The sequence below is a fragment of the Pieris brassicae genome, chromosome 5 (genome assembly GCF_905147105.1).
Source record: "Pieris brassicae chromosome 5, ilPieBrab1.1, whole genome shotgun sequence".
NCBI lineage: Eukaryota > Metazoa > Arthropoda > Insecta > Lepidoptera > Pieridae > Pieris > Pieris brassicae.
Genome location: NC_059669.1, coordinates 7,415,931 through 7,438,916, shown reverse-complemented (window position 1 = coordinate 7,438,916; position 22,986 = coordinate 7,415,931). Strand labels below are relative to the sequence as shown.

The window sequence follows — 22,986 nt, the reverse complement described above, 5'->3', positions numbered from 1 at the left end:
TTTAGTATTCTTTAACGTAACTTTCGATTCTAAATTAATTATTAAATGTTTTGTTGTTTTGTCAAACAAACATTAAATCTATAAAATATTGCAGTGAATTGTCTCGTAAAATATGGTAATCCGTGTAATCCTTCATTATCCTTGTAGACATCATTAATAAGTAACACAAACTTCCTCAGAGAAACTTAAAAGAATTTCCCTAGCAAATAGTATTTTACAGGTTACCATTTAAATACAATTTGTTTGAGCATATAAATATAAACGTTTTCCGCTCTCACGTACACTAATTACTTTGAAATTCCACATCTAATAGAACTTAACGTTTTAAAGTTAAATCGCTCCAAAAGAAATATTTCCCGACGCGGCACTGTCGGCCGCCTCTTGCCAGGATTTACCTTACGCAAACCTGCCTCAGTTAATTGAAAGAGCTTCTTTCATTTACTGTAATATTTTATGGAGTCTGGGTGCGGTGGGAGTTCGCGGTTTTACTGTAACTCGTAACAAATTTTCCTCGGCTCTCTTTCAACCGACCACTTAAGACTCTTTGTATTCAGCAACAAGAATTTAATCTCCACGGCTGATTATTAATTCGATATGCAATATATTATTTTATTTGTTATGGGATGCGTTGAAACCGCACATAAATCCAAGAACAGTGGTTTGAGAGTTGAGACGCAATACAATTAGTGTCCAAGTTGGAGGATTAAATTCAGTAGCGGCGTGCCGACATGAACCGTAATAAATCGGCCACACCCGCGCCAACACTGGCGCATTCAAGATAAGGGTCATCGCGGCACCGTCAACTACCACTACATTGTACAATCCTAATGATCAACGGCATAAACACCCTATACGAACGTTTTACGACTTCTCACTCCCATTACACGCAATCTTCCATCCCCCGCGCCTTATTTCCCTTTCATAACGTATGAAACGTTCTTCAAATAAATTTTACAAATTACAATAAACTATGTACGTAACTGCGTGATTAACATAATGTTTCTGGAATGTTCCACTTTTGTCTTGTAAACGAGCATAAAGTGAAAGAACAAATTGCGAGTTTCCCCAGTATTTTCCTCGCTCGGAAAAATATATGTTTTATTAAAGCTCGGCATTTCCGAGAGCGAAGCAGCCCTCCGCTCGACTGGCGAGGGTGGCGGGAGGTGGAGCGCCCTCAGAATGGATCGGCGGCGCGCCAGTCTATAACAGACAGTAGAAGATATAAAACATATTTACGCGCCTATAAAGTACTCTCGTACGCTCGCTATCCACATTCTCTTTGTTCCGAGCTTGCCAATGATAATGCCTTCTCCCATTCGGTTTAACTTATTTCGTTCCCGTCTTATCTGGATTTCCTTCAGCACTTTTATTTATAACCGAAGTGGCGAAACATAACTGCCTAATATAAATGGTTTTTGATAGCAGCTTATATTTTATGGCCCTTCTTGTACGATATAGATGATTTTCTTTATTCTTTGGTTTTTCGTGACGTGATCGTAAAGGTCGTATCGTTTCTTGTGTACATTTATTCATGTTATGAATGTTATATAAAAGTAGACTTATGAACTTGAAGTTATTGTAAACATTAGAGAGTGCAGTTTGCAGTCGACTAAAGAATATACAACCGATCGTGTTTTATTAAAGTAAGCGGAGAGAAAGAGGAGAGCTCTTGACGCTATTCAAAACGAGTAGAACGGAAGGCAGAGCGTTAACGGTAAAGCGAGGAGCGTCTTAATCTTGTGCGACAGTACGGAGCTGAAACCCCTTGCGTAGGTGAGAGGGTGTAATAACAAGCCTCCCCAATCCCGCTACACCGCCCTTCGACTCCCGCAAGCTTGCTCGCTTGAAAACTTCTCAGATTCGTATTATGCTGTCGCGCTAACCGGCTCGACTTGAATAAGACCCCGCTTTAACTAAAGCAAATTGTAATTTTAATATCTTTCGTGTCAAGATAGCCATTATCATTACTTTAGCTGAGATTGTAATTACGTATATATAAATGCTGTATACTGTAATAACTACATTATTAAACATCATAACCGTAGTGTTTATCTTACGTTTGTCGTTGTTGCGTATCAGTAAATATGATAGATATAAAAACTACATGCGTGTCACTGGATAAACACTATTCACTGTTATCTATCTCTTAAACGCCAAGGAACTTGCATTACCGATAAGGAACTAAATCTGACAGTGTTTTATAACCTGATAACCAATCATAATAGTTATATTTTAAAAATCGATTTTTTTCGCGTAACTCAAAATATTTGCATAGATAAGTCCGAGGCCGTGGACAAAGTTTCGTCGTCAAAGGGCCGTAATTATCCGTAGCACTCGAGTCGAGGTCGAGATATCTCTCGACAGATCAGCAGCTCACTCGGGATGCACTCTGCGATTCCGTTTGTCACTGCGCTCGGCTGCGGTGTGAGCTCTCTGATAAACGGACTTCAACGTGCTTTGAGTTCGAAACGCCTTTAGCCTCATTCACTGTTGCAATCTACGGTCCGTATAACGCATAGGCATTAGTGCATCTGTGCCATGACGTTTATTTACGGCTCGACGCTGGAATTTAAAAGCCCACGTTCCGGGTGGACGTTTGCTCGTTTGTTTTCTATGCTGCATTTCTCATTTATTTACATCTCTGGAAACGTGTTGCAGTAGAAATTATTACAGCGCTTTTGCTTTAATTTATCTAATATTATTGTAGCATAGTGTGTTATACTAGTATTTTAAATAAAAACAATCGTATGCCTTGTAAAAAAAATATACTAACATCATATATTGACGTAAATTGCGCCTACTTTTTATTTACCATCCGACTATACGTGGTATATATTTGATCAAATATTGCCTCTTTCTTGACAAAATTAGATCGAATCAATAAAAAAACAAGTTGTGATACAGTAAATAACACGGAGTTTTAACTATGCTAACAATAGTAGTATACAAAATTTATTTTACAATTTAGATTTAAAAAATTACATGATCATCATTATAATCCTACTCTGAAATCCCACTTAAGAACAGCCTGATAAGTAACGATAACAAGTAGAAATAAAACTTGTTTAACATTGTATGTAAATATACCATACAGCGAGTACAGCCTGTATTAAATAGCTTTCCATACCTTGTTAACATTACTAAACAATGTTGGGAATCGTGCTTTCGAAATATTCTAAAGGGGACGTCAGTTATTAATTCAAAGATAACATTTAAAGTTTCAGCACTCATTTATTTGGTAGAATTATTGAAGATCGTTAGTGGTGAACAGCAATGACGAAATTAAGCTCGCGACGACACTGTAATAAAGCGGTTGACTATATCACTCCGCAGCTTGAAATGTTGTAATCCATTAATAATGCGGCAAGTATGACAAAAGCCAATTTATATATTCCGTCTGGAGTGAAATTTGGAGGAATTATTATAAAGTAATCTAAGTTAGGCGATCCCTGGAGATGAGGGGGATGACAGGTGTTTAAGTACACGAACAACCGCTTCCCCCACCCATTGAGATTAATCGTATCATAGCCGAGACGGAGTCGCTTGAGCGTGCGGTTTCTGGATTAATTGCTCGTTCCCAGCACTAAGGTTACTTACATTACGCCTTCAGATAGTTGAGAGCACTGATAACACATATCCATCAACAAGTCGACTTACTCCGCAATATCTTACTTAAATATTTATCGAGATTTCTATTATCATAATTATAAATAAACATTACAATAGTCGCATTATGCATTCATGAGTGATGTCAACGCCGTGTTAATAGACTTAACTAATTGGGATCGTTTTAACTTAATGCTCTCTCGGTGGCTACATCTGACGTTGATATTTACAGACCGTACGTCCGTGACATTTTTTTGTCGACGGCCTTTAAAAATTATTAATAAGCCAATGAGAAAAACCAACAGCGTGCCGTAATAATTTAATTGACATACGTTAAGAATTGTGTTATGCACTTATAAGGCGAACACTAATTAAGTAAGCGGTACTAACGAGAATAGTGTTTGCTGTTCTAATTCAATTAGCATTGAATACGTAGAGACATTAAAATGAGCCTTAATATTGGAGCATGCAAAACCGGTCCACGCCCGGCGGCTGTTTGGAATCAACGTATCTTCTGTACATTCTCGCAAGCTCATTAAGACTGTTTTTGTCCCGTTTCGTGTTTATCTTATTACCACTTCGCCCTGACACTACTAAATCGGCTTCCACTTCCACTAAACGTCTGTTATGGCGATACGCTTTTTACGAGATACCGATCAGCGTTCGGGCGAAAGTTTAAAAGAAATCTCTGCGTTTATTTCGTACCGAGTTTAGTGTTTTGAGTTGGTTAAATTATTTCCGATGTTATCGCGACCACGCACTTATCACCTTCACCATCGTGACGGTTCACGCCCGTGAACACAAATCGTTTAAATTAATCTGCTACCAGTAGTCACATTTGACAGTTTATATTGTAGGGTTATTGTTTTCACCTGTCCGCGAACGATATTTCGTTCCGCTCATTGGCACAATAATTAATTTTGTCAGGGGTAGGCTGTCTTTGCAAAGGGCCGTAACGAGGGCATTACAGTGTCAATTACGATTTATTATGTACGTATGCTGTCATAAGCTGCGGTCATTCATCAAATCATCGTAATTTCACACATATAGTAGTGTATATAATCTCTATAGGGAATCAATTTTCATGAACTTTGCCTTCCATTGAGTTACTTAGAAGAAAAAATAACCCTTGTTTTAAATGTAATGCAACGCAGACGTAAGCTAGTAAATAATAAAATAAATCAACAAGGTGGCATCTTATAAACTCTGAAATAGATTTACTCTTTCTTGTGTCGTAAATTGTAAGTGAATAATGCTCGGGAAGACAGATCATTATTTTATATGGACGCTAAAACACTCGTTGTCGGCGCTAGAACGTACGTTGCAGGATTATTCCCCTCTTTATGCCGAGCTAGATGCGTCGACCACTTTGTTGTTTTATACTTTGTCTCGGAGCGACTTTATGCATCGCCTCATTGCTCTCCGTCGTTTCGCTTAGTTTTCCCTCTTTATATTCAGTTCGTGTCACCGAAGTTAATGTATTTTTAAAACAGAGCTGAAAAGAGCAGATTGTGTTGCACTTTTCATGAACTTCTAACAGATGTGTTGTTCTTGTGGAGCCAAATATTTCAACAACTGCAAAAGTTTTAAAAGTTTTTTAAACTTCACAATAAGTTTTATCCCTTGGAAACTTTTGAAGGTTGACTTAAGCTGAGCTAAATCATAATTATTTCATTAAAAATGTAAATGTATGATATCTATTCATTAAGCTACTTTTATTTTAAATATAGCAAAAAAGAGCGTAGTACTTGGTAACAACATTTTACATTATACGGGAAAACAAAACCAAGCTAGAAGTTACAGAACTTTACCCGACATTTCAATGGAACAAGTCCGAAAACTGTAATGCAAGCAATGTTGATTTGACGTGCATTTTACAATATCAAGTGATAGTGACTTAGGACTATTGTCGTTCTCTTGTTGCTTTATGTAGTTCAGATTTTCACCGTCGTAAAAAGGGTTGACGTATGACAATGGATCTCTAAACGACTCTTTGGTGTGAAGTGGTTTATGTCCACTCCACTTAAGATAACAGAAGACCGGTCAGCGAGTAAATTGGATACAGCAATACCCTACAATGGTCGCCAAAGCTATTACGTCTTGAGTTTTATGTGAGCAAGAATTACTTTATACGAAAGGGTAGGTCCCAGAGTACCTCGCTTTAATTACACTTAGCGCCCCTCATGCGCATTTGTTCTTCTCGTTTTATGAACAACTTAACTACTGTAGGAATTAATGGCAAAATTGTTACGGTGTTATTATCGTAGCCACACTCAGCTCTTAACGACTTAATAGTTGTGTGGTTTTTATATAAATGAAGTTTTAAATTGAGTAAACATGAAATAGCACTACTAAATGTTAGTACATCGAAAATCACAGTCGCACAAAGTGTTAAAGAGTGGGCCGATTACTCTCATCGTGAAATTGTGTTTAGTGAGTTTATTCATTACTTGGTACCGTAAGGGTAGAAGGAGGCGGTGGGGGAAGGGAGGTCTACCCTCGCTCTGCTCAGTTTATGGATATAACCTCGACAAAATACCCTTAAAATTTAACTGTTTTTATTACGTACTGTCTTTATCTGTTTTGGTTTGTTGTCCTCTTAATACGTTATAATTTTATTTGCAAAATCAAAGCTTATTGTTTTCTGTGTTATTTTTATTTGTAACGTTAGCCGCTTTATACGAAAATGTAATCACAATACTTCTTTGAGGAATTCTTGTTATCTTTACTATTTGGTTTATAACGTAATAAATCTATCGCACAATCACAATAGTTGCGAGTGAAAACATAACGTCCACGATTTATTTCCTCTTGATAATGTATAAATAGCTGCAATAGGCGGACATAAATTGAAATATCAATTGCGTTTAAATGAAAACATTGTTTAGATGCCAAACGGTTAGGAAGGATGATAAAACAAAGCGTCTGGCAAGGAACCAAGTCTCGCTGCGACACGAATGGATGGTTCCGTGATTTGCAACGCGAATACTGCTTACAAAACATCACATCGCCCTACACTCTATTCTACGACTCTCAGCACTGTACTTAGCCGAGATTTGTACGAATTCATTTTAAATGAAGCCGCCAGATCGCAATTACACTGCCTTTGAGCATACGGAATGCGCTCGCTCTACATGACATTCAATTCAATTTGGCGTACAAAGCGCGTCAAAATTCTCTTTCTCTTTGACCAAATCCTCTTATAGAACAGCGCTTTGTTAACGAAATAGCTACGCCAGCGCCAGCCCCGTGTTTGTTTGACGTGCTACGACACTGATATGGCTGACATTACAAATTAACTCGACTAAAAATGTTGTAAAAAATGTACAAAGCAAACTAAAAACACGTAGTTTACGAACTTTTATCGTTGAATGTCGATGTTCAATACCAAAAATAATTGAACTCTCTTTGATCGACAATAAAAGAAATAAACGAAATGACCCAGTGATTTAGAGGATATGTGAGATCGCATATCGCTGGCGTAGGTTGATCGATGCTGTCAAATGTTCAAACAAGCCAGTTGGCAGTCGGCGAAAACATTCCAAAGATCGAAATCATCCATCTGGACCAGTCGCGTGCTTGTTTCGCTTTTTTCTCCTTTAATACCCGGAGCATTGATACAATGAAAATTTATTACTGCATTTTATTTCAATGGTTAATCTTGCAAAACGTATTTTACATCTGGAAACTGAACTCTATAATAAATTCAGCGATAAAGTTATCCTTTCGCTGGGATGGAATTAATTGAGTCTGGTTTCTTTTGAGTGATTTAATTGTTCACTTTTAAAGGATTCTTACTGAAATATTTTACGTTAGTATTTATTGAGACAATCCTGTAGTTTTACATTGAACTTGTTACAATATAATTTAATATTACTGAATGGCCCTTTTAAATTGATATCAGACTGTTAAAAATAATTTGTATGTGTAGAATCACAAATTCTCGTTATTAACTTAACATGTATTTTTCATAAAAATATTGTAAAAGAATCCAGCGGCGTATAACGTTTGAAAAGAAACAACTTCAACAATGAAACATATTCGAAACGAGCATCAAAAATGTAGAACATTTTCAGACGACTTTGTTCCTGCATGAAAATTACGTAACGATTGTTGCCATGCTTTTTTATTCGTTTGGAGTTTCGCTCGTGCAGTTAAGAGAATGGAACAAGTAAAATGCATTTGCAGAGAAAAGATTGCGAGTACTGTTTACATATTACTCGATTTGGTAATTTATACCGTCCATCCGGTGGTCGATTAGTGGAGTAAATTGAGCTTGCGTCTGGCGTAATCCCATCGTATAAAATAGCCGGGAACAAAGGCCGTACGACTCTGCGGGAGCCGAGCTAACTTATTATTTATTCACATCTATAACGAAATTCTCCGACCCTCGTCAGTTTCGCATTTGCCCTGCCACCGCTGCACTTTATTTTTTCCCGTTTTGCCTCCTGTGTGGTAAATGGAACGGCAAATGACATTAGAAAGATTCTATGTTGTGAGAAATGGAAATCTCATAAACGCTGAAAACTGTTGAGAGACCATTATTTATACGGAAAGTTTGCATTCAAAAGATATGAAATGAGTCTGTATTCTCGCAAACTGTTAGATAATGTCTGTGAACACTCAACGCAGTCGTTGAAATTTTTATGTCACCTCACACTGCAACGTCGACTGCATTTCCCCTCCCTACTTCCGCACCCCTGTTGACACTAAATTCTATCATCAGTTTATAACGTTTGACGGTTTTAATAAATCGAAGTAAAGTTAATATTAATTTCGTAGCTTTAGATTTACCTATGTATTAAATATGCCAATTATATAATCTTTACAAGATCTCATCTAAATGAACCATTTGTCGGTTTGATGTCAACAGCTTTTTTCATCACGAATAACAAGTTACTAGATCGCGATGAGATTATTGTAAGTTGACAAAAACCCGGCGAGTGGCGAATCCCTTTGTGCCGTTGACGCTCTTGCATATTTCCGTCGGTCTCTGGTTTCTTTGTCACAAATCCTGATTGCAACTTCTTAGTGCACTACTGACGCTTAGCACGAGCCCCGAGCTCGTCACAAAGGTTTTTGAATTTAAAAACCACTGCTATTTTTGCTTTCATTTCCATTGTTGTTTAGTTTTGGCGAGTCACATTTTTACAATGCATTTTAAGAGAAAATAGCTGTTTTAATTTCGGCTTGTGGGGTTTCCGATTAAAAAGAGTGTAGGTATTATTTAGTATTAAAAACGTTTCGTTAGACGCTTGTGATGTTCATGTTATCATTCAGAGTTCGTGAGCACAAGTCACTAGGGTATTAATATGCTTAGTATATCATTTCACAATATGTGCACGTGTGACTTTTGTATTGTGCTTTCAAAAAATCGCGCTTTCACTTTAAAACACTACCAAAATCATAAAATATATCAAACCCGAAAATACGACAATAGTACAGCTAATTCCACTATTAATTGAATTGGAAATATGTTAAACCAAACGCTCTTAAAATACAGTCGACATAAAAAACAATTCAACAATACGTTCACCGCAAATTGAATGAGGTTCGAAATAAATCCCGCTGTCGTTATTTGATTTCCAATTCCCTCCAATTCGGATCTCACCCCTGTTTGTCGTTGTTCGCCATTTACCGTACGAAAATATCTCGTATGAATGTTATGAAAAACCATAATAGGATTACGCGCGGGCTTGCGAAATATAAACCAACTTTTGTCTACAATTTCATAACAGGTAAACAAAATAGGGGCGTAAATTGAGTGTTGAAATTACTCGAGTCAATTAATACGGGACCGGAAATTTATAGGTTGCTGAAAAAGCTTAGATTCTTATCACAAATCGGGGCCGGCCCTTCATTACGAACCCCGAGGGCTTCGTAGCGAACCGGTATTAATCACTTTTGTCAATCCATCGCCACGGCAACGAATTCCTGTTTTATTTCGACTATCGAGGCCAATCAGATAGCGCAAAATTGTTTGTAAAGTAATTTATAGATCGGTCACCACAAACTTGATAAGTAGCGGTTTTTACGTCATTAACGGGCTGCAAGTGAACCGCTCTTAATCTACGCAATCAATGCCGGAAGCAATTATCATGTCCAGTTAAAGCTAATTGCTATTAAAATACACGTTGAATATTAATTTTATTATCAGATCGTATCTAAAGATATTCAATTTACATGTTTTACTGTTTGATATTCAAGTGAAATTCTACGTTACAAAACTATGCTATATATCATTTATAATGCCATTAAGTTACAAGGTTATGTTTATTCAATTATGTTAAACGCGGAAACTGTTAATTGATTATAAATGTAGTGTATAAATATACCAAACATATTAAAATGTGAGACGGAAATATGGTCACAAAAATGTGTCAAAAAGATTGATGTCGTAATTAATTAACGTAAAACTTTTACAATTAAGGAAATCACGATAACTTCCTACTTCTTAATTATTACTGAAATATAAACTTGTCGCTTTAATATAAACTACTGCCTAGTAAGAAGCAAGCGTTTGGGTTGGGCGTTTAATTGATAACCAAGGTACCACCTAAAATCATAATAAAACACGGTTTCGCATTAAAGCTTCAGGTAGAGAAGTCATCAACATGCAAGACAATGTGGTTCCCTGAATGATATCCCAAAGCTATTTAAACTAAGATTTACAAAAATTTATTAACTGTTAGTGACAGCGAAATAAAAATTATTAGCATAGATTTGTACTCATGTCAAATATTATGTACGATTAATATTTTCACTGTTAATTGAAGCATGCATAATGCGGTTACACGGTAGCATTCAACAATTAATTTGTTATCTGTTTACTCAAATGTTAAATTGAAATTAATGCTATTTCGATTTGAATTCTGTTATGTTTGATTATTTGTATTAAAATATCGTATGTTTCTATTGTTTTACAAGGAAACGGCTTTGTTTTATAGGCACAGAATTGATTCCACGTAAGTGCTTGACTCAAAGAGCCGTATTTCATTCCAGTTTGATTCTTAGCGTGTGTAGCGTAATGTTTTTCTGACATTTATGTTATTTGAGCTTAAGGAACTTTCATGTTTTTATCCTTAAATCAATAATCGAATTTTAATAAAGGCGCTGCAATGATAAAAATAATCACTAATAAAACATGGGGTAAAACTAACAAATCGCCCGACGACAGTTCTAATACTCCATCAAATTAATTCCAGCGCTTGTTCTTTTCTAAGCTTCGAGCATACCTTTTATTTCACACTCTCCCCTAAAGCTCTTTTGCTCCTTTCATCTCAAATAAATTACCAAATTAACATTTCTCAGCGGTCTTAATAACATCGACTTCGATATGAATATTCTATGCCGATTTTATTGCAATCTCTACGCATTCAAGATTTTTATGCTGAAATGGAACACGTACAGTGGGCTTTGTAAATCAAATACCTGTAAACAAATTTGAACCTTTGTGTTCCGGTATAAGAGCGAAGCGGAGCACATTATTTGATATCGATTGTACATCTTGCACGCTTATTAGATTTCTATACGGTTTCGCTTGTAATGTTGTTTCGTATACAGTAACTAGCTATTGTATTGGCATTGCGGTCCTGGAGCTCGGAACGTTTTAATAATATTATGTACAGCATATAACAAGAATTTATTTGACAAAATATTACTTTTGTTTCGAGTTACTAATATTTAAGAACCGGTTAAAGATATTGTATTGTTGCTTTTGCTACTAGGGAATCGAGCAAAGCGCAATGTAATGTGTTTGTAAGTTCAACCAGAGATTTAAAATGTCTCAAAATTTGTAATGTAAATATGCATCTTATATAAGGAAAATAAAATTTATTTAAAATTCGCAAAACTACAGATGATAGTAAAATATTAAAACAATTGTAAACTGACGTAAATATAAATAAAACGAGCGACGAGTAAAAGAGGCTGCATACATAGGGCGGTTTGGGTGATGCGTTGACAGCATTTGGGCGGGCGGCGCGTGCGCGGGGCGGGGCGGGCTAGACGTCGACGACCCGTTCAGCCGAATGCGGCCAGCGCGCCACTCGCGAACCGGCCGCACGGCCGACCTGTCGCACGCCGATACACAACTCGCGATTCGCGATCTATTGTTATTTTTAATCACGTATCCGCGTACTCCCACGCATTCCCTGGATTTCAGTGACTGAGGATTGCAGTGCTTTTAATGGATTTAAGTGAGTGAAATAACCCGAATATTATTGTGGTACGTGAACTTTAAACAATTCGGGAAATAGTGAACGACATTTTAATTTGTTTTCAAGTTAAATTGTATGTGTTAAACGTTCATTTAGTGTTTAATATTAAAACACAAAAGTTAAAACAGTTGCCATAGTGAGGATCAAAGATTCGCCGAAGAGCAATGCTGAGGGAGGTTGTAAAAAAGAAAGCAAGAAAAAAGGCGGCAAACAGAAGAGTGACGATACCTTCGTGACAAATAGTAAAATTGATAAAAGTAATAAGTGTGCCGCTGGGAAAACGGATAAAGATACGCCAAAGAGATCCCCGGCGAAACATGAAACGGAAAATGAGGTATTAAACCAAAGGATATTCAAATATCAGATTGGTTTAGGTCTTATTTGAAGAGCATATTTTATCATTGATATATAAATCAATCTTTAAAATAATACCATCTTATTCCGTTACATCAGAAATGTCTAGTGCTCAAACTTATATATTCATAATTAAATCATAATTTTAAGTGATTTTATTTCCCTCAAAGGTGTATAACAAAGTTTGTCTTTATTCTAACACTTAACACACCGTGACGAAAATAGAAAATTTCGCAAACAAAACACTTTGCGATTTCGTAAATTGCGGCGGATCACGAAGCTAACTTCGCGTGTAACATGTGACGATGTGTTAAATATTCTTTATTAAATAAACATAGTGCTACTTAATATAAACATCTTATTGACTATTTTTATTTTTTCACCATATTTTATAGACCATTAGATACTAATCTCAAAGAATAGTGGGCTTTTGTCCTTTTAGAGACTAGACAAGTTTTAAAAACTTAATTCAAATTTAAGTTCATAACTTGAATAACTTTTGGTTATTCTACAAATAAAAATTTAGATACTTCAAATTTCACGTGACGGTGGTTCTCCGTCTACCGTTCAGCGTCAACAATTCATAATAATAATTAAAAACAAAATTAAAGCAGCAGAACAGTCAAGGTAAAAGTAAGTGATCTTTTAACGACAACATTTCAATAAAACCTTTACAAATATTGCAAAATAAAGGCTTATTGTAACAACGACTTTTAAGGTAATTAATGTTTGTATATTAAAAATACATTATCTATCCATAAAAACAATATTATAATTAAGCTGCAATTTAATATGACGCAAAAGCACAAACTAGATTTGTCAAGGATTTTTTTTATATATATTTAATTTATTTGCGCACATTATAATTACTCGCATGAAATGACTAGGAAAAAATCTTATTATTCAAGGTCTTGTGTTTTTAGATAATAATTTAAACATATTATGTATATTTATTTATGTTAATCACAATTTTATATGCCATTATATATTATACTTATATACTGTAATTAAAAAATAAAGCTTTTCCCATTCTATATTAATAATTTGTTTCAATAACATTCTATATATATGTTTATAACGGTTTACTATTTTTAGCTATAACATAATTTGTATTATTCTATACATTACCTACTCGTCTATGAATGGAATTACCCGTTAATTATTATAAATAACATTCGAACGCTACAATATTAATTTGTTAAACGGACAAATTAAATTTGCCATAGTTGACATATAATATTGTTTATTGGATGTTAATAGTTATCATATTAAACCAATTATTAAAAATTTACGACATTCTCCTTATTAACCAGTAATTCTATCTAATTGTATTATAAATGATCCATTGTCAGCTGTAATGGAGATAAGAATTTTTTCCTATTATTATAGACCATTTGCGTCAATACACTATTAACAAGACTATTTGACTGCTGCCATTCAATTAACCAAGAGTAAATAGATAAAATACATAAACATGATTGATTGTTGACCGATAAACAAATTAAACCGGAGCTGATATTATGTTTACCGCGGAGCTGAACACTGCCCCCGGCATAATTCATTAACTCGACAGATGCACATAAAGCGAGCCCGACTGTAATTACTATCAATATTTTATTCATATATCTGATACCTTATTGTAGAAAACTGGATTAATCTCTTTATTTAATTAATTTCCAAGAGCACTTATTCACCTGATAAGGTCGTGATTTTGAATATCGAGTGTTTTAAAGTCACGCTTATCTACCTACCATATCGGGATCGTCAATGTTCTGGTCATGTCCAATAATTTGTCGCCTCTACATATTGTCTGCGTCCCATTCGTTTACAATGCACGGACCGTCACATAGTAGGAAATTTGGTATGCAGCATAAATTCGGGTCACGAACAAACAATTCTCGTGCTAAATATTCATGGCGGGCACTTAGTATTTTTTTCACACGGCTCACACAGGTTTATTTGTTCGGCCTTTTGAAAAAAACCCGTCTACTTATACAGTGTTTATATTCTTAACGTTTCGAGTGTTATAAATAACGATTTCACTAGAAACATTTTGCATATTGTCGTTTTAAAGTTATGTATACTTTCCCAGAAGCGCCGTAATAAAAAATACTTAGACAAAAATGACATCTGTCAAAGATGTCAAGTTGTATCGAATTGAATAAACCGGTAATAAGGCGAGCGTGGCCCATTATATATTCGCCAAAGGCTATGATCAGTACCGTTGAACTTTGCTACCAGACTGTTCCCGTCGAGTTTAAGTTTTACCCTATTAAAAGTTTGTATTAGAATTTCGAATGAGGGGCGAAAAAGCTATCTTGCCGTTTTTTCCGTCCCCCTCTGCGCCTTGCTTCACAACAATGGCTGGGCCCGGGGGAGCATCCTTGCTGTAGTCGTGAGATTATACTTTAATATCGGTTCTGAATTCGTAATTAAAATACCTGTTCTTTGAAGAGTTTTATTACGAACTGCCTACGGTGCTGTATTGAGATCATAAGCGAGAAAAAAATATGTTCGCATTTAAATAATCGCAACAACATTAATATTTAAAAGCGTGATCAATATTAGAGTCGACTTTCAAAGTTTATTTTGACACGGTTGACTAATGGGGTCGTTTATTTTTATTGCTGGTTTATTTAGAGACGTGCGTGTTTCTGGCCGGTGTGGGCTCCAAGGAACTATTATTAATACCCAACACGACATCACTCATCGCGCTAATATCTCTATGATTATCTATTTGAATGTTAAGCCGTTTTGACAAGCGGCCAATGTTTCAACTCGCTACGAATAATACATTGTTAATAACCACGTTTATAAATCAACTCGAAGAATTCAAAAATTAGTTAATAAAGGTGCCAAGATTTATAAATACTGTCGGTGTTTTATGTATTTTCCGATATTTTTAGTGGGTTTAAAAAAAAGTTCGTTAATATTATTGTTTTCTTGTTTAACAATTCGTTAGCTTTGATAGATTTGAGAGCAAATATCAATGAGACACAATTTTCTCGGCCTGCAGCCGTGGCCTACATAACAGAGCACACATGCACACGTTAAATATTTCACTCGTGCTCTTAATAAAATGGTTGCTATAAAATAATTCACGTGAACTTTTAAAGCAGTTAAATAAAAACGTAAATAATTGGTCTGTGGCTTTGAAGTGGTTTGAGTTTTTATCGTAAGTCTGAATATTAATTTATTTTAGTAATGGAACGTATAATTTATGTGTTTATGAAGCGAAATATAAATTACATTATTTATTGGCGTAATAATAGCGATAGAAATATGTAAAACAATAAACTCTATATTCTCTTAAGAAGTTAAACGTGGCGTAACTGTATTAAAAATACATCTCTATAAAAGCTTATGCATAGACAATCAAAGTCCTTTGTCGCCCGTAAAATTGAATACGTGAGATGATTACGATTTTCTTGATATTACCGACCCGATGTTACTTCAAAAGGCAGAACAATAAGCGGCACCTTTATATCTTAAAGCAAGGGAAGCAGTAGCACGCGACTGATTTATCATTCCATTGTTGGTCCCCGGATGAAACCAAACATTAAATTGACGCTAAAAGTCTACACGTTTGAGACTATACACGAGTTTTAAAATTAAATATACATCTATATATATATATATACGACTATTAAACATTTAAATTTGGGCGTGTTAATAAATTAAAAAAAAAACGTTGTATACTTTTTGTTCTATGTTCAATAAAAGTAATCGATTAATTCAAATACGTACGTTATATTCAGATAAATGTATTATCTGTCGATTGGAAAATACGAGATTACAGGATATTTAACGGTAAATGTAAGTTCCGTTGCAGATGATAACCGATTTTTGTACATTGAACGTAGTGTGGAAAGTTGTTTGTATATTAGATAATTTATGTATTAGATGTTGCTGTTGCTACTTCAAAGCAATCACGCATTTTCATTTTTTACCATATAGTTTAACATCAACGCAGTCCCCAAACGTAAATATAGCTTATTTTCTTTCTCAAGTATAGTATATATTAATTCCCGATAAATATTGTTTTAATCAATGTGAAACTTGTTGCGATCGTGATCTATCCGCTCAAACAGCTCGGTTACCCAAATAGTTTTATTGAGCCATTTTCCCCGGAGATCGTAAATGTCCGCAGAGTAATTACTTTCATTCCCAGTTAAAGACTTCGGTTCGCCTTCATAAATATCTTTAAGATCTTCCTTTATAATGGCAATCGACGTTAAAACGTTCATTTTTCTCGATCGTCTCGTTTATTACCTGAAATGAAAAATACATTTATTTTCGTTACTTATTACGGTATTTATATTTTGCTATCATGCCAAATCTCTTTCGTTAACAACTTCGTAATCGATACCTTGCAATGATATGAGATATTTTTGGTGAAATAAACAACATTGAAAATTTTGTAGCATGTTAAAAATTTATTATATTTTTGCATATCTTTATTTTCAATGCGAATACGTATGTGGCATGTTGTTATTTTTATATCACTTAGCTATGTTACAAGCACCTGATGCATAACATTCTTATCGATGCCATAATATCTAGAACTAGAACCGGATATAAGCTATAAAAGTAACAATAAGAACATAAAACATGCTATGAAGCCTATTTTGAATTGTAATGGCTAACAACGCCAACTACAGTTTTATGACGCCACCTTATTACAAGAACAATAACTTGAACGTTATTAAATTTATATTTTATATTGTTATAGGCGAGTCCAGAAAATAGCAGGAATGCCTCTCCGAGATATCACGATGCATCAATGGACGATGTGAGTTATTTACACGTCCATTACATGACAACTTTTAGAAACAAATTTTATATTCTTAAGATAAACATTTTGTTTCAGGCATCAGACGCAGGCTCTCTGTTCCGGGTGACAGGAGGGGGTGCGGGTGGCGGTAAAAATGACCTCGTCGCCAGGGGCGGTAGTGGAGGAGCCCTGGCTTTGTCTCGGGCGCCAGTCGGCGGAAGTGCCAGTCCGGCGCCCGCGCCGCTGCCTCAACCCGCACCGAGCCCAGCCCCGGCTGCCCTCCCTCCGCCTGCTCTACCTCCGCCACCATTCCGCGCTGACACACCACACAGGCCTAACGGCGCTCACATACCTGCCATAGACGGTCAGGCCGCAACACAAATACCTGCGCGACCAGTCGGGGCAGCTGGCCCTGACACACCTGAACGGCCCGCGAGTAACAACAAGCTGCAGCCTGGTGCTCGCGCAGCTGCTGATAGTCCCACTCCCGCTCCACCAGCTCCGCCCGCTCCTTCACCCCTCTTCCCTTCACACACGGCGTACCAAGCGCACGCTGCTGCCCTTCCCGATTTCCGCCTTACTAACCATGAGACGCGGACCGAGCCGCCTTCTGCAGAACAAGCTCATGCGCCTCTTGATCTGCACGCTCACCACTCATCTCCGCGACCACCGCAAATCGCGCCCACTGCCACTCAACCCGCACACCCTAGTCTACCTAACCGCGTCCCACACTCTCAGCCGCATACAGTTATTCCTGCACACGAAGTCCGGAGCGCGCCACCCTCTCAGTCCCACTCCTCCATTCCTACCTCGTATCCAAACCGTGTCGGGCCTAATGTGCCACAGAATATCGTCCCGCAGATGCCGATGCCGACCACTACAGGCTCAAATTGTCTTCCGAGTCAAGCGCAAGCACCTACGCCGCGGCCATCCTCTCCCGCGGCGCTTTCCCGACCCTACCCCACCCCAATTATTGGCTCTAGTCATGTAAACTCGAGTATAAGTTCCAATATGCACCATGCGATTTCTAGCTACCCAAGTCAAGCGAGTTTACAGAAACATTCCGTTCCATACCCGGGTAGGCCGTCGCATCTTGCGCCCTTCAGCGTCGCAAGCCACTTACCGCCAAGCCATTTGCCTGGGTCGACGGCCGCGCCAACGCCTACGCATTTAAGTCACCCAATTAACAGCCATTCCATTTTGAGCCACACGAGTCATATCCCGATGTCCTCTCACCCGCTAGGGTCGACGCCTAACCACGTGGGGCAGGCAATATTCTCGACGGCAACGGCTACCAGTACGATAGCAAGTATGACGCCGAGTATGAAACCCAGCCTGCCGCACTCTGCTGTTCCGTCACAACCGAGTCACATGGACACTTCCCCCGTGACGTCAGCGCCGGCTGTAATCGCATCTAGCGCTACCAGCGGTCACCCTGCGCCTCCGCCGGTAGTGGACACGAGACCGCCTGAAATATCCCGATCTGACAGTGTGGCGGTGGTGAGCTCATCCCTAGCGCCTAACGGGTACCCGCCGCCTGCAGCGTACTCCAATGCGTACCCTACATTGTACGCACCCTACGCGCCAACCTTGCAACACAGTCCATATCTTCCGCCTTCTGCTGCATCGCCCAGGAATACCAATGACACGGTTCGTATTCTTTTAGGTGTTTATAAAAAAAACAATAGATGTTTTATGAGCGAAAATTGACAAAGTAAGAGATAACTTTTAGTAGTAGCGTAGCGTATAATACTCGTCTTAAGTAAAATTTCACCAGCCATTCTGAAGCCGTAGAAAGCCATACCGAAGCGTAGTCGTTAATACTTTGCATTTGATAAATTCTATGATTTATCCATTTCAGAGGACAAGTCTAGCGGCCTCCCCACTGGTAGCACCAAAAACACCTAAAGGTGTTCGTCCACACACGCCAGGCTCACTCGGTGGTGCGGGTGTGCACACGCCTTTATCCTACTCTCCACGGACTCAAAGTCCTAGCAGAGAAAGAGAAAGTTTCAGGTAAAATAATATTTGTTTTTGTTACAATTCCGTAAGCAAATAAAAAAACGAGCTTCTGAAACTTTAGGCTCAAGGTTAACTTTTAGGAAAGTGTCTATATTTAGTAATAAATATTATAAATAGGTAAAGCTTTTGAGTTTATAGAGGTAATATCTGGATCTTATGTAAACCGATTTTGAAAAATCTACCAATAGAAAGTCACTTGTTAACCACATCTCGCAGTTACTTGTTGTTTTTTTTTTATATTTACAAGTTTGTTTTTTTATTGAAAAACCATGGGAAAAATTAAATCCTTATTTTGTTTAGACGATCGCTATAACTAATTGTCAAATCTATAATTAGCGTTTACTTCAGAGTACTTAATGTTAGTGAATCGATTTGTGCAATTGTATCTGGTGTCGTAATAATTGAATTGCGTGTTTCACGTATCAACAACAATGTAACGTTAATTGGTAATTATCATTAATTTACCGATGTGTTATATTATGTAACGAACGCATTTCCTTCAATCAGGTAATTATATGAGTAAAAACGTAGGTTAGTGTAAATTATACAAAATGCATTCATAGATATCTTTGTGACTCAATATTTATTTAAAAACAATTTTTACAAATCGAAAAGCTTTTTTCACGATTGTCTCTAATATTGATTAGAAATCTGTAACGAAATAATCCCATACAAACATTATGTCTAGATAATAAAGATGTTTTTGCTGAATTCTTAAGATTAAATTCACTAATAAAATTGCTTAATTTACGTAATGCAGTCATAGGTTGGTACTTCTCTACTGTAATGATATGCTCTCTACTATAATTAACTGTTTCAAGTTGATGAGTCAATTTTCAATTACGATACATTCAAGACTTCTTGTCGTTGTACTTCATTGGTCGTGTGAACCTAAAATACATATATTGAGCCCGTATGTCGTGCAAATACTTATGTTATGTTCGTTTGTTTAAAAATAACTAAATTAGATTTTGTTTTCTTAACAACAGTCGTTCAATTCCTTCAATTCTTAAAGTAGCTGAATTTACGTTCGAATCTTTTTCTTTTAAATATAATACAAGCCTTAAATCGTCCAATTTTATATTTCAGTAACATCAGCAGTCTGTCTCGGAGCACGCCCGCTTCATCAGCGAGCGCGGCGGTGTCCGCTGCCTCGCTAGTACCGACGATGCCCGCTCCGCTTGCCGCTACGTTATCCGCCCCGCTACCAGCTCCACTCGGCGCACCTTTATCTGTAAGTTGTCATACTCGTTATCTAGATTTAGGTCGACATTATTTCAACCATACTTAACCGAGCTCTTGCTTAATTTACAAAGAACTGACTTTATGCTAATTATCACGAAAATAATTCTAGACTTGAAAATGAAGATATATTTATTCTCTTGATGGGCAATTGGCAGATAACAAATCAATTATGCTTTACTGCTATTAACTGCCTCTACACATTATTTTATGATAAAATGTTGTATGAATAGACAATACAATTTTGCCTAAGTTAAGTATAACATGAATATGTTCAAAAAATATTAATATATTGCAGGAATGTGTTCAATCACATAACATATTAGTACAATTTCTATAGCTTTTGTTAAGGCGATTTTTTTTTTAATTTGATATGTTAATAGTAGTTATATATATTTCAGGGTCCTGTGCCAACGCACAGTGGGTCGGTAGGCTTACAGCCATCAGTAGCCCCACTATCATCTCTTGGTGGGCTCGCCACACTTGCAGCTCCTACACCCACTGCCCCCACCCCAGCCCCGCACCTGTCCCATTCTTTAGCCCCAGTGCCCACAGTGCCCAGCATCAGCTCAAGTGCCAAGCCGCCCGCCCATTGGGGGGTAACGTGAGTATACGACCCAACATCCTCTATTTTTTATTCATTCATTATTCAATATGGTTTACATTTTACTTAGTATAAATAACAAAAATATATTACTAATTGAATTCGATAAATATAATGTTTTAATAATCTATTTTAGTTGTTCTGTCATATTAAAAATCTCAAGCACGAAGTGTAATTAAAATAATATTTGCAGCAGGCCGGCCCCGTCAGAGCGCAGTGCTGCATTTGCGCCTGCGCCTCCTTTATTCGGAGCGCCACTCGCGCCTAACCCTAATCCCTTCTCGGCAGAATCGCTCTTCCAATCCAGTAAGTTTTACATATACAAATATGATATGTTTTAAAACACAAAGAGTTATGCTGCTTTTGCTTGAGATTCAATTATCCAAGCCATCCTTTTCTTGTTTTTTTTTTATGAAGAAATTAATTTATGGATTTCCGGCGAAGTGTAGTTATTGAAATATAGAGAAAGGTGCAAAATTATTGTAATTTCTATGTTAAATTTAACACTTTGTAATTTGGTTCATTAATTATTAATTAGGCCATTCCTATATTATATTCGCCGTTTGTTTTCTAAAAAATTAAAAGTGGTTTATAGATTTAAAAAAATTGTATAAATTAGAAATGAAAGGGTCAAAAAATTCATATTCTAACAATATTATATCACTTACAACTGAAAATCTAGTTGTTAAAAACAAATGTGTATAACAGCACTAACATATCACTTGATATTTGCAGGTCCAGGCGCAGATCTCCTCCGTAGAGAGTTGGACAACCGGTTCCTGGCTGCCGCTGGAGCCGTGCGCACGGAGCTTCATCATCACCAGCACCAACATACCCATGTGCACCAGCATCCGGCGCATGCGCCGCCCCATCCACATCAGCTGATGGTGCCACACGCGCCACTGGTGAGTAAAATTACATTTTCCAATGTCAAAATAAAAACAACTACTTTATTAAGATATTTACACTTCATTGCGTACAACTAACTGTAGAACACATGTTTCAAGTAAAGAAGTATTCTAAAAAATAATATACATTATTGCCAAATCTCGAATATGGCTTGCCTTATACAAATTGAATATTTCGTTTATAAACTTAGAGAAAGTTCTATCCATTAAGAAAAACACTTTTTGAACGGATTGAAGCTATTAAAAACTTATAATTATTTACATAATTTTAAATTCTATTTTTTTTCCGACGTTTCGCGTGCTTTTCAGCGTAACGTAGCGTTAGCGTAGCGTTTCAGCTTCAGTTTTTAATAATAACTTCTATCCAAGTAAAATATGATTATCATTTGTTGACAAGTAAATACACGCAGAATATTGTGATGATATATCTTATAAATTAAACTTAAATAAATAATTATAATAAACTTGTTTTGATTCCAATTTTTTAATGTACTATACAATTTGATGTTTTTTTTTTTATTTAATTAATTTTTTTCAGTTCAAGGATGTTAGCAAGATGTCTTCGCTATACCGATCCGGGCTGAGTCTATATCCATACTCCTCAAGTCTGTTACACCCTACAGCGCCTTACGTACCGCCTGCCCCACTTACTACATATGCACCTAAGGTAAGCATAATCCAATCTAATTGTACGAAGAAAATAAATAAATAGGCTGTGTGTACTTACACTTGACTTGAAAAGGAGTGTTTACATAGTTAAGCCCTTAATTTCATTGTTATAAAAACTAAATATTAGTTTTTATCAATGTTGTAGGACTCTTATACTAATTTATTAAGATTCGTAACGAAGCCTTTGTCAATTTGTGAGCAAGATCAAGTTCAATTAGAATATTCAAACAAAATATAAATTTTATCGAACTTGATGTCATTCACCTTTTTAAGGTCATGAACTTGACCTAACATGTGATCCGATGTTGATAATAAAAAGTTACTAATAATGAGTCAATCATATTTGATGTCTTTTGTTTACACATAAAATTTTACAAGGTTTCTGTTATAGAATAAGTCATCATAGAAATTAGATTTCCCCCACTTTAATGTAGTTGCTAGTAGTTTAGATTCCATTACTTTCTTTGGGATGGGCATAACTACATTAGTATTATTCTTCCTAATTGGGTTAACATAGTATAGAGAGTCATACATAATTTTGTATGAAAACCCAAAGCTTTAAATAAATATTTACTGTAATTTTAAAAA

General features: G+C 36.5%; 1 protein-coding gene across 7 annotated transcripts in view; it reads left to right on the top strand.

The window, feature by feature from the left end:
* The window catches only part of LOC123709375 (fibrosin-1-like protein), a 52,405-nt gene that overhangs the window by 26,636 nt on the left and 2,783 nt on the right, over nt 1-22,986 (top strand). For 5 of the 7 annotated variants that reach the window (XM_045660668.1, XM_045660667.1, XM_045660664.1 and 2 more), the window contains 8 exons: nt 16,912-16,971; nt 17,050-18,603; nt 18,815-18,969; nt 20,065-20,209; nt 20,619-20,821; nt 21,015-21,127; nt 21,557-21,726; nt 22,268-22,396. In XM_045660668.1, the coding sequence (XP_045516624.1) occupies nt 16,912-16,971; nt 17,050-18,603; nt 18,815-18,969; nt 20,065-20,209; nt 20,619-20,821; nt 21,015-21,127; nt 21,557-21,726; nt 22,268-22,396 (2,529 nt within the window). Of the gene's footprint in view, nt 1-11,672; nt 12,160-16,911; nt 16,972-17,049; nt 18,604-18,814; nt 18,970-20,064; nt 20,210-20,618; nt 20,822-21,014; nt 21,128-21,556; nt 21,727-22,267; nt 22,397-22,986 lie in introns of those variants that run through there. The other 2 variants (XM_045660669.1, XM_045660663.1) reach the window with 2 other exon arrangements.